The sequence below is a fragment of the Pelophylax lessonae genome, assembly GCF_965119305.1.
Source record: "Pelophylax lessonae genome assembly, chromosome: 5".
Lineage (NCBI taxonomy): Eukaryota > Metazoa > Chordata > Amphibia > Anura > Ranidae > Pelophylax > Pelophylax lessonae.
The window spans coordinates 561658658-561672508 of NC_138772.1; the positions used below are offsets into that span (position 1 = coordinate 561658658).

The 13851-nt window shown below is 54.9% G+C and overlaps 1 protein-coding gene across 1 annotated transcript in view; it reads left to right on the forward strand.

Moving 5' to 3' along the window:
- The window catches only part of NOS3 (nitric oxide synthase 3), a gene marked incomplete at its 3' end in the record, with an annotated part of 183459 nt that overhangs the window by 66783 nt on the left and 102825 nt on the right, over nucleotides 1-13851 (forward strand). The window contains exons 16-18 of the mRNA XM_082259052.1: nucleotides 6224-6398; nucleotides 6838-6970; nucleotides 13548-13626. Of these exons, the coding sequence (XP_082115178.1) occupies nucleotides 6224-6398; nucleotides 6838-6970; nucleotides 13548-13626 (387 nt within the window). The remainder of the gene's footprint in view (nucleotides 1-6223; nucleotides 6399-6837; nucleotides 6971-13547; nucleotides 13627-13851) is intronic.

A 13851-nucleotide genomic window follows, 5' to 3' on the forward strand; every position in this document is an offset into this window, starting at 1 on the left:
CTACTAAGGATGGAGAGGCTGGGAGATGGCTGTATTAATGGTGGAGAAAGTGGTAGACAAATCTACTAAGGATGGGGAGGGTGAAGACAAGCCTACTAAGGGTAGAGAGGGTGGAGGCAAGCCTATTAAGGATGGAGTGGCTGGTAGACAAGCCTACTAAGGATGGAGAGGGAGGTGGACAAGCCTATTAAGGATGGAGAGGGTGGTAGACAAGCCTACTAAGGATGGAGAGGGTGGTAGACAAGCCTACTAAGGATGGAGAGGGTGGTGGATAAGCCTACTAAGGATGGAGAGGGTGGTAGACAAGCCTACTAAGGATGGAGAGGGTGGTGGACAAGCCTACTAAGGATGGAGAGGGTGGTGGACAAGCCTACTAAGGATGGAGAGGGTGGTGGACAAGCCTACTAAGTATGGAGAGGGTGGTGGATAAGCCTACTATGGATGGAGAGGGGGGTAGACAAGCCTACTATGGATGGAGAGGGTGGTAGACAAGCCTACTAAGGATGGAGAGGGTGGTGGACAAGACTACTAAGGATGGAGAGGGTGGTGGATAAGCCTACTATGGATGGAGAGGGGGGTAGACAAGCCTACTATGGATGGAGAGGGTGGTAGAAAAGCCTACTAAGGATGGAGAGGGTGGGAGATGGCAGTATTAAGAGTGGAGAAAGCGGTACACAAGCCTACTAAGGATGGACAGGGTGGAGACAAGCCTACTAAGGGTGGAGAGGGCGGTAGATGGCCCTATTAAGGATGGAGAGTGTGGGAGACGGCCCTATTTAAGGTTGAAGAGAGCAGGAGATGGCCCTATAAAGGGTGGAGAGAGTGGAAGAGGGCCCTACCAAGGGTGGAGAGAGTGGGAGACGGCCCTACTAAGGGTGGAGAGGGCAGGTAAGGACCCTACTAAGGGTGGAGAGGGCGGGAGAGGACCCTACTAAGGGTGGAGAGGGTGGGAGAGGACCCTACTAAGGGTGGAGAGGGCGAGAGAGGACCCTACTAAGGGTGGAAAGGACGGGAGAGGACAATACTAAGGGTGGAGAGGGCAGGAGAGGACACTACTAAGGGTGGAGAGGACACTACTAAGGGTGGAGAGGGGGCGGGAGAGGACCCTACTAAGGGTGGAGAGGGTGGGAGAGGACCCTACTAAGGGTGGAGAGGGTGGGAGAGGACCCTACTAAGGGTGGAGAGGGCAGGAGAGGACCCTACTAAGGGTGGTGAAGGAGGGAGATGACCTTACTAAGGGTGGTGAGGGAGATGACCCTACTAAGGGTGGAGAGGGCGGGAGAGGACCCTACTAAGGGTGGAGAGGGCGGGAGAGGACACTACTAAGGGTAGAGAGGGCGGGAGAGGACCCTACTAGGGGTGGAGAGGGCGGGAGAGGACCCTACTAAGGGTGGAGAGGGCGGGAGAGGACACTACTAAGGGTAGAGAGGGCGGGAGAGGACCCTACTAGGGGTGGAGAGGGCGGGAGAGGACACTACTAAGGGTGGAAAGGGCGGGAGAGGACCCTACTAAGGGTGGAGAGGGTGGGAGAGGACCCTACTAAAGGTGGAGAGGGCGGGAGAGGACCCTACTAAGGGTGGAGAGGGAAGGAGAGGACCCTACTAAGGGTGGTGAAGGAGGTAGATGACCCTACTAAGGGTGGTGAAGGAGGGAGATTACCCTACTAAAGGTGGAGAGGGCGGGAGAGGACCCTACTAAGGGTGGAGAGGGAAGGAGAGGACCCTACTAAGGGTGGTGAAGGAGGTAGATGACCCTACTAAGGGTGGTGAGGGAGGGAGATGACCCTACTAAGGGTGGAGAGGGCGGGAGAGGACCCTACTAAGGGTGGAGAGGGCAGGGGAGGACCCTACTAAGGGTGGATGAAGGAGGGAGATGACCCTACTAAGGGTGGTGAGGGAGGGAGAGGACCCTACTAAGGGTGGTGAGGGAGGGAGATAACCCTACTAAGGGTGGAGAGAAAACCAGGATTTCACTCTCAGATATTTATACTCTCATCCTCTGGTGATATCAGAAGAGGAGGATGTGGATCCGGCTTGTATAGAATTACAGTCAGATCCATAAATATTGGGACATGGACACAAGTCTAATCTTGTTGGCTCTATACACCACCACAATGGATTTGAAATGAAACAAACAAGATGTGCTTTACCTGCAGACTTTCAGCTTTAATTTGAGGGTATTTACATCCAAATCAGGTGAACGGTGTAGGAATTACAACAGTTTGTATATGCCCCTCCCACTTTTTAAAGGACCAAAAGTAATGGGACAGATTAACAATCATAAATCAAACTTTCACTTTTTAATACTTGGTTGCAAATCCTTTGCAGTCAATTACAGCCTGAAGTGTGGAACGCATAGACATCACCAGACGCTGGGTTTCATCCCTGGTGATGCTCTGCCAGGCCTTTACTGCAACTGTCTTCAGTTCCTGCTTGTTCTTGGGGCATTTTCCCTTCAGTTTTGTCTTCAGCAAGTGAAATGCATGCTCAATCGGATTCAGGTCAGGTGATTGACTTGGCCATTGCATAACATTCCACTTCTTTCCCTTCAAAAACTCTTTGGTTGCTTTCGCAGTATGCTTCGGGTCATTGTCCATCTGCACTGTGAAGCGCCGTCCAATGAGTTCTGAAGCATTTGGCTGAATATGAGCCGATAATATTCCCCGAAACACTTCAGAATTCATCCTGCTGCTTCTGTCAGCAGTCACATCATCAATAAATACAAGAGAACCAGTTCCATTGGCAGCCATACATGCCCACGCCATGACACTACCACCACCATGCTTCACTGATGAGGTGGTATGCTTTGGATCCTTTCCTTCTCCATACTCTTCTCTTCCCATCACTCTGCTACAAGTTGATCTTGGTCTCCTCTGTCCATAGGATGTTCCAGAACTGTGAAGGCTTTTTTAGATGTTGTTTGGCAAACTCTAATCTGGCCTTCCTGTTTTTGAGGCTCACCAATGGTTTACATCTTGTGGTGAACCCTCTGTATTCACTCTGGTGAAGTCTTCTCTTGATTGTTGACTTTGACACACATACACCTACCTCCTGGTGAGTGTTCCTGATCTGACACACATACACCTACCTCCTGGAGAGTGATCTTCATCTGACACACATACACCTACCTCCTGGAGAGTGATCTTCATCTGACACACATACACCTACCTCCTGGAGAGTGATCTTCATCTGACACACATACACCTACCTCCTGGAGTAACAGAAATGCTTCCACTCTATTCCACAGCCTCTCTATTACAGTGCTAGAGATTTGGCGGGGCTATGTTATATACTGGGGGGCGTATTCACTACTGATTGGCCTCTGGACCCCCTAGTAACTCCAATCTGCTTTTACTGATGTTTCTGGGCCAATCACAGGCTTTTAAAGCCCAGTTCCTGTCCCATTGCATTTTGGGCAGTTCTGGTGCCCGAATTCCGAACTTTTACCGCAAAAAGTTTGGAATTCGGCTGAATTTCGAACAGCCAATGTTCGGGTCGAACCGATGGTTGACCCAAACTGTTCGATTATCCCTAGTTACCATTCCTGATTCTGATTCAAAACCCCAGCAGTCTATTTCTGAAAGTGCTCTTTTGGGGTCATAGTTCTATAGTTATAGTTAGTCTGGCTGAAAAAAGACACAAGTCCATCTAATTCAACCAATAAAGTCATCACTGTTTCCTGAAGTTGATTCCTTAGACGGTTGGCTGTGTCAAACCTGACTGATGCAGTGTGAATCACCTTCTATCTGGAGGATCCGTCTACAAAGACTTGCACTTTGCCTGCTATTCAAAGAGTTCCTCTATTTGAATCATTTCTATATATCAGTGGTCTCCAAACAGCTGCTCAGGTTCTTCCCCGTGGCAGTAATCTCCTCTGTCCTGGTCCTTCCCCGTGGCAGTAATCTCCTCTGTCCTGGTCCTTCCCCTTGGCAGTAATCTCCTCTGTCCTGGTCCTTCCCCTTGGCGGTGATCTCCTTTGTCCAGGTCCTTACCCTTGGCGGTAATCTCCTCTGTCCTGGTCCTTCCCCTTGGCAGTAATCTCCTCTGTCCTGGTCCTTCCCCTTGGCGGTGATCTCCTTTGTCCAGGTCCTTACCCTTGGCGGTAATCTCCTCTGTCCTGGTCCTTCCCCTTGACGGTGATCTCCTCTGTCCTGGTCCTTCCCCTTGGCAGTAATCTCCTCTGTCCTGGTCCTTCCCCTTGGCAGTGATCTCCTCTGTCCTGGTCCTTCCCCTTGGCGGTGATCTCCTCTGTCCTGGTCCTTCCCCTTGGCGGTAATCTCCTCTGTCCTGGTCCTTCCCCGTGGCAGTAATCTCCTCTGTCCTGGTCCTTCCCCTTGGCAGTAATCTCCTCTGTCCTGGTCCTTCCCCTTGGCGGTGATCTCCTTTGTCCAGGTCCTTACCCTTGGCGGTAATCTCCTCTGTCCTGGTCCTTCCCCTTGGCAGTAATCTCCTCTGTCCTGGTCCTTCCCCTTGGCGGTGATCTCCTTTGTCCAGGTCCTTACCCTTGGCGGTAATCTCCTCTGTCCTGGTCCTTCCCCTTGACGGTGATCTCCTCTGTCCTGGTCCTTCCCCTTGGCAGTAATCTCCTCTGTCCTGGTCCTTCCCCTTGGCAGTGATCTCCTCTGTCCTGGTCCTTCCCCTTGGCGGTGATCTCCTCTGTCCTGGTCCTTCCCCTTGGCGGTAATCTCCTCTGTCCTGGTCCTTCCCCGTGGCAGTAATCTCCTCTGTCCTGGTCCTTCCCCTTGGCAGTAATCTCCTCTGTCCTGGTCCTTCCCCTTGGCGGTGATCTCCTTTGTCCAGGTCCTTACCCTTGGCGGTAATCTCCTCTGTCCTGGTCCTTCCCCTTGACGGTGATCTCCTCTGTCCTGGTCCTTCCCCTTAGCGGTGATCTCCTCTGTCCTGGTCCTTCCCCTTGGCGGTAATCTCCTCTGTCCTGGTCCTTCCCCTTGACGGTGATCTCCTCTGTCCTGGTCCTTCCCCTTAGCGGTGATCTCCTCTGTCCTGGTCCTTCCCCTTGGTGGTAATCTCCTCTGTCCTGGTCCTTCCCCATGGTGGTAATCTCCTCTGTCCTGGTCCTTCCCCTTGGCAGTGATCTCCTCTGTCCTGGTCCTTCCCCTTGGCAGTAATCTCCTCTGTCCTGGTCCTTCCCCTTGGCGGTGATCTCCTCTGTCCTGGTCCTTCCCCTTGGCGGTAATCTCCTCTGTCCTGGTCCTTCCCCTTGGCAGTAATCTCCTCTGTCCTGGTCCTTCCCCTTGGCGGTAATCTCCTCTGTCCTGGTCCTTCCCCTTGGCGGTGATCTCCTCTGTCCTGGTCCTTCCCCTTGGCGGTAATCTCCTCTGTCCTGGTCCTTCCCCTTGGTGGTAATCTCCTCTGTCCTGGTCCTTCCCCTTGGCGGTGATCTCCTCTGTCCTGGTTCTTCCTCTTGGCAGTGATCTCCTCTGTCCTGGTCCTTCCCCTTGGCGGTGATCTCCTCTGTCCTGGTCCTTCCCCTTGGCAGTAATCTCCTCTGTCCTGGTCCTTCCCCTTGGCGGTAATCTCCTCTGTCCTGGTTCTTCCCCTTGGCGGTGATCTCCTCTATCCTGGTCCTTTTCCTTACACTGTGCTTCTCAGCCATCTATCTCTATCATCAGAGAATTACATGGCTGAGAAGCACAATGTAATCCTCTGATGATAGAGAGACATTGCTGAGAAGCACAGTGTAATCCTCTGATGATAGAGAGACATTGCTGAAAAGCACAGTGTAATCCTCTGATGATAGAGAGACATGGCTGAGAAGCACAGTGTAATCCTCTGATGATAGAGAGACATTGCTGAGAAGCACAGTGTAATCCTCTGATGATAGAGAGACATGGCTGAGAAGCAGAGTGTAACCCTCTGATGATAGATAGACATGGCTGAGAAGCACATGTAATCCTCTGATGATAGAGAGACATGGCTGAGAAGCACAATGTAATCCTCTGATGATAGAGAGACATTGCTGAGAAGCAGAGTGTAACCCTCTGATGATAGATAGACATGGCTGAGAAGCACATGTAATCCTCTGATGATAGATAGACATGGCTGAGAAGCACAATGTAATCCTCTGATGATAGATAGACATTGCTGAGAAGCATAGTGTGACCCTCTGATGATAGATAGACATGGCTGAGAAGCAGAGTGTGGTTGAGGTAAGTGACCAATGCCGGTGGTCTCTGTGTACACTGACCCCGCCCCCTCTCTCCCAGGTTCTCGGTCTTCGGTTTGGGGTCCCGGGCGTACCCCCATTTCTGTGCCTTCGGTCACGCGGTGGACACCCGGCTGGAGGAGTTGGGGGGAGAGCGGATCCTGCAGATGGGGGAGGGGGACGAGCTGTGCGGACAAGAGGATTCCTTCCGGGTGTGGGCCAAGGCCGTCTTTAAGGTGAGCCAATCACGTCACAGCCAATGGACTGCGCATGTATGTGCCCCCAATCAGCAATAATACCCCCAACATTGGTATCAGTGAGAGGAATAATAACCCCCAACATTGGTGTCAGTGAGAGGAATAATAACCCCCAACATTGGTGTCAGTGAGAGAAAAAATAACCCCCAACATTGGTGTCAGTGAGAGGAATAATAACCCCCAACATTGGTGTCAGTGAGAGAAAAAATAACCCCCAACATTGGTGTCAGTGAGAGGAATAATAACCCCCAACATTGGTGTCAGTGAGAGGAATAATAACCCCCAGCATTGGTGTCAGTGAGAGGAATAATAACCCCCAACATTGGTGTCAGTGAGAGGAATAATAACCCCCAACATTGGTGTCAGTGAGAGGAATAATAACCCCCAACATGTAGTGACATCTTGTCTGTCCCCCCAGGCGGCGTGTGACACGTTTTGTGTTGGTGACGACATCGATCTGAACCTTCAGGATTTCTTCAAGGCCAAAGGCAGCTGGCAGCGATCGATGTACAGAATGTCCATCCAAGCCTCCTCCCCCGACCTCATCACAGGTATGACCTCACCTCCCCCCCCCCACCCCGACCTCATCAGGGGTATGACCTCATCCCCCCCTCCCCCGACCTCATCACAGGTATGACCTCATCCCCCCTCCCCCGACCTCATCACAGGTATGACCTCATCCCCCCTCCCCCGACCTCATCACAGGTATGACCTCACCTCCCCCCCCACCCTGACCTCATCAGGGGTATGACCTCATCCCCCCCTCCCCCGACCTCATCACAGGTATGACCTCATCCCCCCTCCCCCGACCTCATCACAGGTATGACCTCATCCCCCCTCCCCCGACCTCATCACAGGTATGACCTCATCCCCCCTCCCCCGACCTCATCACAGGTATGACCTCACCCCCCCTCCCCCCGACCTCATCACAGGTATGACTTCATCCCCCCTCCCCCCGACCTCATCACAGGTATGACCTCACCTCCCCCCCCCCCGACCTCATCACAGGTATGACCTCACCTCCCCCCCCAACCCTGACCTCATCACAGGTATGACCTCACCTCCCCCCCCACCCTGACCTCATCAGGGGTATGACCTCATCCCCCCCTCCCCCGACCTCATCACAGGTATGACCTCATCCCCCCTCCCCCGACCTCATCACAGGTATGACCTCATCCCCCCTCCCCCGACCTCATCACAGGTATGACCTCATCCCCCCTCCCCCGACCTCATCACAGGTATGACCTCATCCCCCCTCCACCGACCTCATCACAGGTATGACCTCACCCCCCCTCCCCCCGACCTCATCACAGGTATGACTTCATCCCCCCTCCCCCCGACCTCATCACAGGTATGACCTCATCCCCCCTCCCCCCGACATCATCACAGGTATGACCCCCCCTCCCCCGACCTCATCAAAGGTATGAACCCCCCTCCCCCCGACATCATCACAGGTATGACCTCATCCCCCCTCCCCCCGACCTCATCAAAGGTATGACCTTATCCCCCCTCCCCCCGACCTCATCACAGGTGTGACCTCATCCCCCCTCCCCCCGACCTCATCACAGGTATGACCTCATCCCCCCTCCCCCGACCTCATTACATGTATGACCTCATCCCCCCTCCCCCCCAACCTCATCAAAGGTATGACCTCCACCCCCCTCCCCCCGACCTCATCACAGGTATGACCTCATCCCCCCTCCCCCGACCTCATCACAGGTATGACCCCCCCGACCTCATCACAGGTATGACCCCCGCCTCCCCCCTCCCCCCGACATAATCACAGGTATGACCCCCCCTCCCCCCGACATCATCACAAGTATGACCTCATCCCTCCTCCCCCCGACCTCATCACAGGTATGACCTCCTCCCCCTCCCCCAACCTCATCACAGGTATGACCTCCACCCCCCTCCCCCCGACCTCATCACAGGTATGACCTCATCCCCCCTCCCCCGACCTCATCACAGGTATGACCTCATCCCCCCTCCCCCCGACCTCATCACAGGTATGACCTCATCCCCCCTCCCCCGACCTCATCACAGGTATGACCTCATCCCCCCTCCCCCTGACCTCATCACAGGTATGACCTCATCCCCCATCCCCCCGACCTCATTACAAGTATGACCCCCCCCTCCCCCCTCCCCCGACCTCATCACAGGTATGACCCCCCCTCCCCCCGACCTCATCACAGGTATGACCTCATCCCCCCTCCCCCAACCTCATCACAGGTATGACCTCATCCCCCCTCCCCCCGACCTCATCACAGGTATGACCTCACCACCCCCCCGACCTCATCACAGGTATGACCTCATCCCCCCTCCCCCCGACCTCATAACAGGTATGACCTCATCCCCCCTCCCCCAACCTCATCACAGGTATGACCTCATCCCCCCTCCCCCGACCTCATCACAGGTATGACCCCCCCTCCCCCTGACCTCATCACAGGTATGACCTCATTCCCCCCTCCCCCGACCTCATCACAGGTATGACCTCATCCCCCCTCCCCTCGACCTCATCACAGGTATGACCTCATCCCCCCGACCTCATCACAGGTATGACCTCATCCCCTCTCCCCCCAACCTCATCCCAGGTATGACCTCATCCCCCGTCCCCTGACCTCATTACAGGTATGACCTCACCCCCCCTCCCCCCTGCCCCCGACCTCATCACAGGTATGACCTCATCCCCCCTCCCCCGACCTCATCACAGGTATGACCTCATCCCCCCTCCCCCGACCTCATCACAGGTATGACCTCATCCCCTCTCCCCCCGACCTCATCACAGGTATGACCTCATCCCCCCTCCCCCCGACCTCATTACAGGTATGACCTCATCCCCCATCCCCCCGACCTCATTACAGGTATGACCTTACCTCCACCCCCCAACCTCATTACAGGTATGACCTCCCTTCGGGCCCCCCACTTCATCACAGGTGTGACCTCACCTCCCCTCTCCCTGACCTCATCATAGGTGTGACCTCCCTTCTCCACCCGACCCCCCGACCTCATCACAGATATGAGCATGCCTCCCCTATCTCCAACCTCATCATAGGTGTAACCTCACCTTGACCTACCCCCGACCTTATAACATGTATAACCTCACCTCCCTCCTCCCAACCTGATCCCAGGTATGACCTCACCTCCCCTCTCCCCAACCTCATCACAGGTGTGACCTCACCTCCATCCTTTGACCTCATCACAGGTGTGACCTCACCTCTGCCCCCCCCCCAAATTCATCACAGGTGTGACCACGCCTTTGCCCCCCTGACGTCATCATAGGCATGAACTCACCTCTCCGCCCCCCCCCCGACCTCATCACAGTTGTGACATCATCTCCCCCTCTCCAACCTCAACACAGGTGTAACCTCACCTTGACCCCTCCACCTTATCACAGGTGTGACCTCACCTCCATCCCCCACCTCATCACAGGTATGACTTAACCTCCGCCCCCCCACCCCGACCTCATCTCAGGCATGCCCCAGCTCCCTCCCTCAACCTCATCTCAGGTATGACCTCACCTCCCTCCCTCGACCTCATCTCAGGTATGACCTCTCCTCCCTCCCTCGACCTCATCTCAGGTATGACCTCACCTCGCTCCCTTGACCTCATCTCAGGTATGACCTTACCTCCCCCGACCTCATCTCAGGTATGACCTCACCTCCCTCCCTCGACCTCATCTCAGGTATGACCTCACCTCTCTCCCTCGACCTCATCTCAGGTATGACCTCACCTCCTTCCCTCGACCTCATCTCAGGTATGACCTTACCTCCCCCGACCTCATCAAAGGTGGGACCTCACCTCCCTCCCTTGGCCTCATCACAGGTATGACCTTGCCTTCACCTCCCCCAACCTCATTACAGGTGGCACTTCACCTCCCTTGGCCTCATCAAAGGTATGACCTCACCTCTGCCCCCCCCAACCTCATCATAGGTGTGAACTCACCTCTCCGCCCCCCCCCCATCACAGTTGTGACCTCACCTTGACCCCTCAACCTTATCACAGGTATGACCTCACCTCCGTCCCCCACCTCATCACAGGTATGACCTCACCTCCCCCCCCCACCTCATCACAGGTGTGACCTCACTTCTGTCCCCACAACCTCATCACAGATATGACCTCACCTCCATCCCCCCAAACCTCTTCACAGGTGTGACCTCACCTCAGGCCCCCCGCTCTACCTCATCCAAGGCAGGACCTCACCTCCCCAACCTCCTCACAGATATGACCTCACCTCCACCCCCCCCACCTCATCACAGGTATGACCTCACCTCTGCCCCCCCCAACCTCATCCAAGGTAGGACCTCACCTCCGTCACCCCCCCTTCCCTGACCTCATCACAGGTGGGATCTCACTCCCCTCCCTCGACCTCATCCCAGGTATGACCTCACCTCCGCCCCGACCAGGTATGACCTCCAAACCTACCTCACTACAGGTGTGACCTCACCTCCCCCTCCCTAAACTCTTCTTAGGTATGACCTCACCTCCCCCCCCCCGACCTCCTCACAGGTATGTCCTCACCTCCCCCCTCTCCGACCTCATCACAAGTGTAAACTCTTCGTGACCACCCACCCAACCTCATAACAGGTATGTCCTCACCTATGTCCCCCCACCTCATCACAAGTATGACCTCAACTCTGTCCCCCTACCTCATCATAGGTATGACCTCACCTCCCTCCCCCCACCTCATCACAAGTATGACCTCAACTCTGTCCCCCTACCTCATCATAGTTATGACCTCACCTCCGTCCCTCACCTCAATCACAGGTATGTCCTAACCTCCGCCCCCCCCCCCCAACCTCATCACAGGTATGACCTAACCCTTGCCCCTGCTGACCTTATCACAGTTGTGACCTCATCTCCCCCTCTCCAAACTCATCACAGGTGTAACCTCACCTTGACCCCCCCCACCTTATCACAGGTATGACCCCACCTTCGTCCCTCTAGCTTATCACAAGTATGACCTCACCTCCATCCCCCCAAACCTCTTCACAGGTATGACCTCACCTCAGTCCCCCCGCCCTACCTCATCCAAGGCAGGACCTCACCTCCCCAACCTCCTCACCGATATGACCTCACCTCCATCCCCCCCCACCTCATCACAGGTATGACCTCACCTCTGTCTCCCCCCCCCCGACCTCATCCAAGGTAGGACCTCACCTCCCCCTTCCCCATCCTAATCACAGATATGACCTCACCTCCGCCACCCCCCCCCTTCCCTGACCTCATCACAGGTGGGGTCTCACTCCCCTCCCTCGACCTCATCACAGATGTGACCTCACCCCCCTCCCTTGACTTCATCATAGGTATGACCTCACCTCCCCCATCCTCATTACAGATATGACCTCCCTCCCCCCAATCTCATCACAGGCGTTACCTCACCCCCCCCCCCCCCCAACCTCATTACAGATATGAACTCCCTCTGCCAACCTCATCACAAGTGTGACCTCACCTCCCCCCCCCCTGACCTCATCACAGATATGACCTCCCTCCCCCAACCTCATCACAGATATGACCTCCCTCCGCCAACCTCATCACAGGTGTGACCTCACCTCCCCCCACCCCAACCTCATCACAGATATGACCTCCCTCCCCCAACCTCATCACAGATATGACCTCCCTCCCCCAACCTCATCACAGGTGTGACCTCACCTCCCTCCCCCCCAACCTCATCACAGGTATGACCTCCCTCCCCCAACCTCATCACAGATATGACCTCCCTCCCCCAACCTCATCTCAGGTGTGACCTCACCTCCCTCCCCCCCAACCTCATCACAGGTATGACCTTACCTCCACCCCCCCCAGACCTCATCTCTGACCTCATCCCAGGTATGACCTCTCCTCCTTCTCCAACCTCATCCCAGGTATGACCTCACCTCCGCCCCGACCATGTATGACCTCCAAGCCTACCTCACTACAGGTGTGACCTCACCTCCCCCTCCCTAAACTCATCGTAGGTATGACCTCACCTCCCCCCTCCCCGACCTTATCACAATTGTAAACTCTTCGTGACCACCCACCCAACCTCATAACAGGTATGTCCTCGCCTCTTTCCCCCCACCTCATCACAAGTATGACCTCAACTCTGTCCCCCCACCTCATCACAAGTATGACCTCACCTCCGTCCCCCACCTCATCACAAGTATGACCTCACCTCCATCCCCCCATCTCATCACAGGTATGACCTCACCTCCGTCCACCCTCCCTCATCACAAGTATGACCTCACCTCTGTCCCCCCACCTCATCACAAGTATGACCTCCCCTCCGTCCCCCCACCTCATCACAAGTATGACCTCAACTCTGTCCCCCCACCCTTATCACAGTTATGACCTCACCTCCGCCCCCCCAACTTCATCCCAGGTATATCCTCACCTCTGTGTCCCTGACCTCATCCCGGGTATGACCTCACCTCCGTCCCCCCACTTTCATCCCAGGTATGACTTCCCCTCCTTCCCTGACCCCATACCAGGTATGACCTCACCTCCGTCCCTCAGACCCTCACCTCATCACAAGTATGACCTCACCTCTGTGCCCCCGACCTCATCCTAGGTACGACCTCACCTCTGTGCCCCCGACCTCATCCTAGGTTAGACCTCACCTCCTTCCCTGACCTTATCTCAGGTGTGACCTCACCTCTGTGGGAAGAACAGGGGAGGGGATGGGATTCTGGTGTGGGTGGAGCTCCTAGGTGCGGTCTGTGGAAGTGTCACGGAAGGAAGATGTTGGGGAGACAGAAAAGGAAGTCAACAGCTCTGGGCATGAGAGAGAAGCCTGGACACATAAGTAACCCCCCCCCCAAGGTTCAGTCCCCCAGCTGGATCCCCCCCACCCAGATTGTTGATTCCCCCATCTAGTCCTCGGGTACCCCCCCTCCGATGTCCACTACTCCCAGATTCTGGATCCCCCCCCATGTCTAGTCTTGTCAGACTTGGGCATTAGGGGATCTTCAGTACCCAGTCTAGATCTAGTAGATCCCATTGCCCCACCACTGTGTCCATCTATCACATATTCTGGTTCCCTGGTTTCGTGTTAGTAGATCTCCCCCTCCCCCCCTTGTCTGATCCTCTCGGGGGGTCCTGGGACTGCATTGTAGGGGCCCCGTTGTATTGATCAGTGTTTCTCTCTCTCAGGACTTTCTCAGGTGCACAGAAGGAAAGTCTATGAGGCCGTATTCCTAGCCAAGGAGAACCTGCAGAGTGACCAGTCCAGGTGAGACGCAGAGCCCAGTGACTGAAACATGTTTGCGTTGTTCATGATAACCAATCAGATTCTTTATTTTAGATATTGATTAAAAAAAACCCTTGCATGTAATTATACAAAATCAATCGTGCTGATAGGTGAAACGCTCATAGGCAGCAGCTATACACTGAGGAGACTCCGAAATAGAAAAATATCAATATAAAAGCGCTTGCCTAAAATATAAATATAAAAATG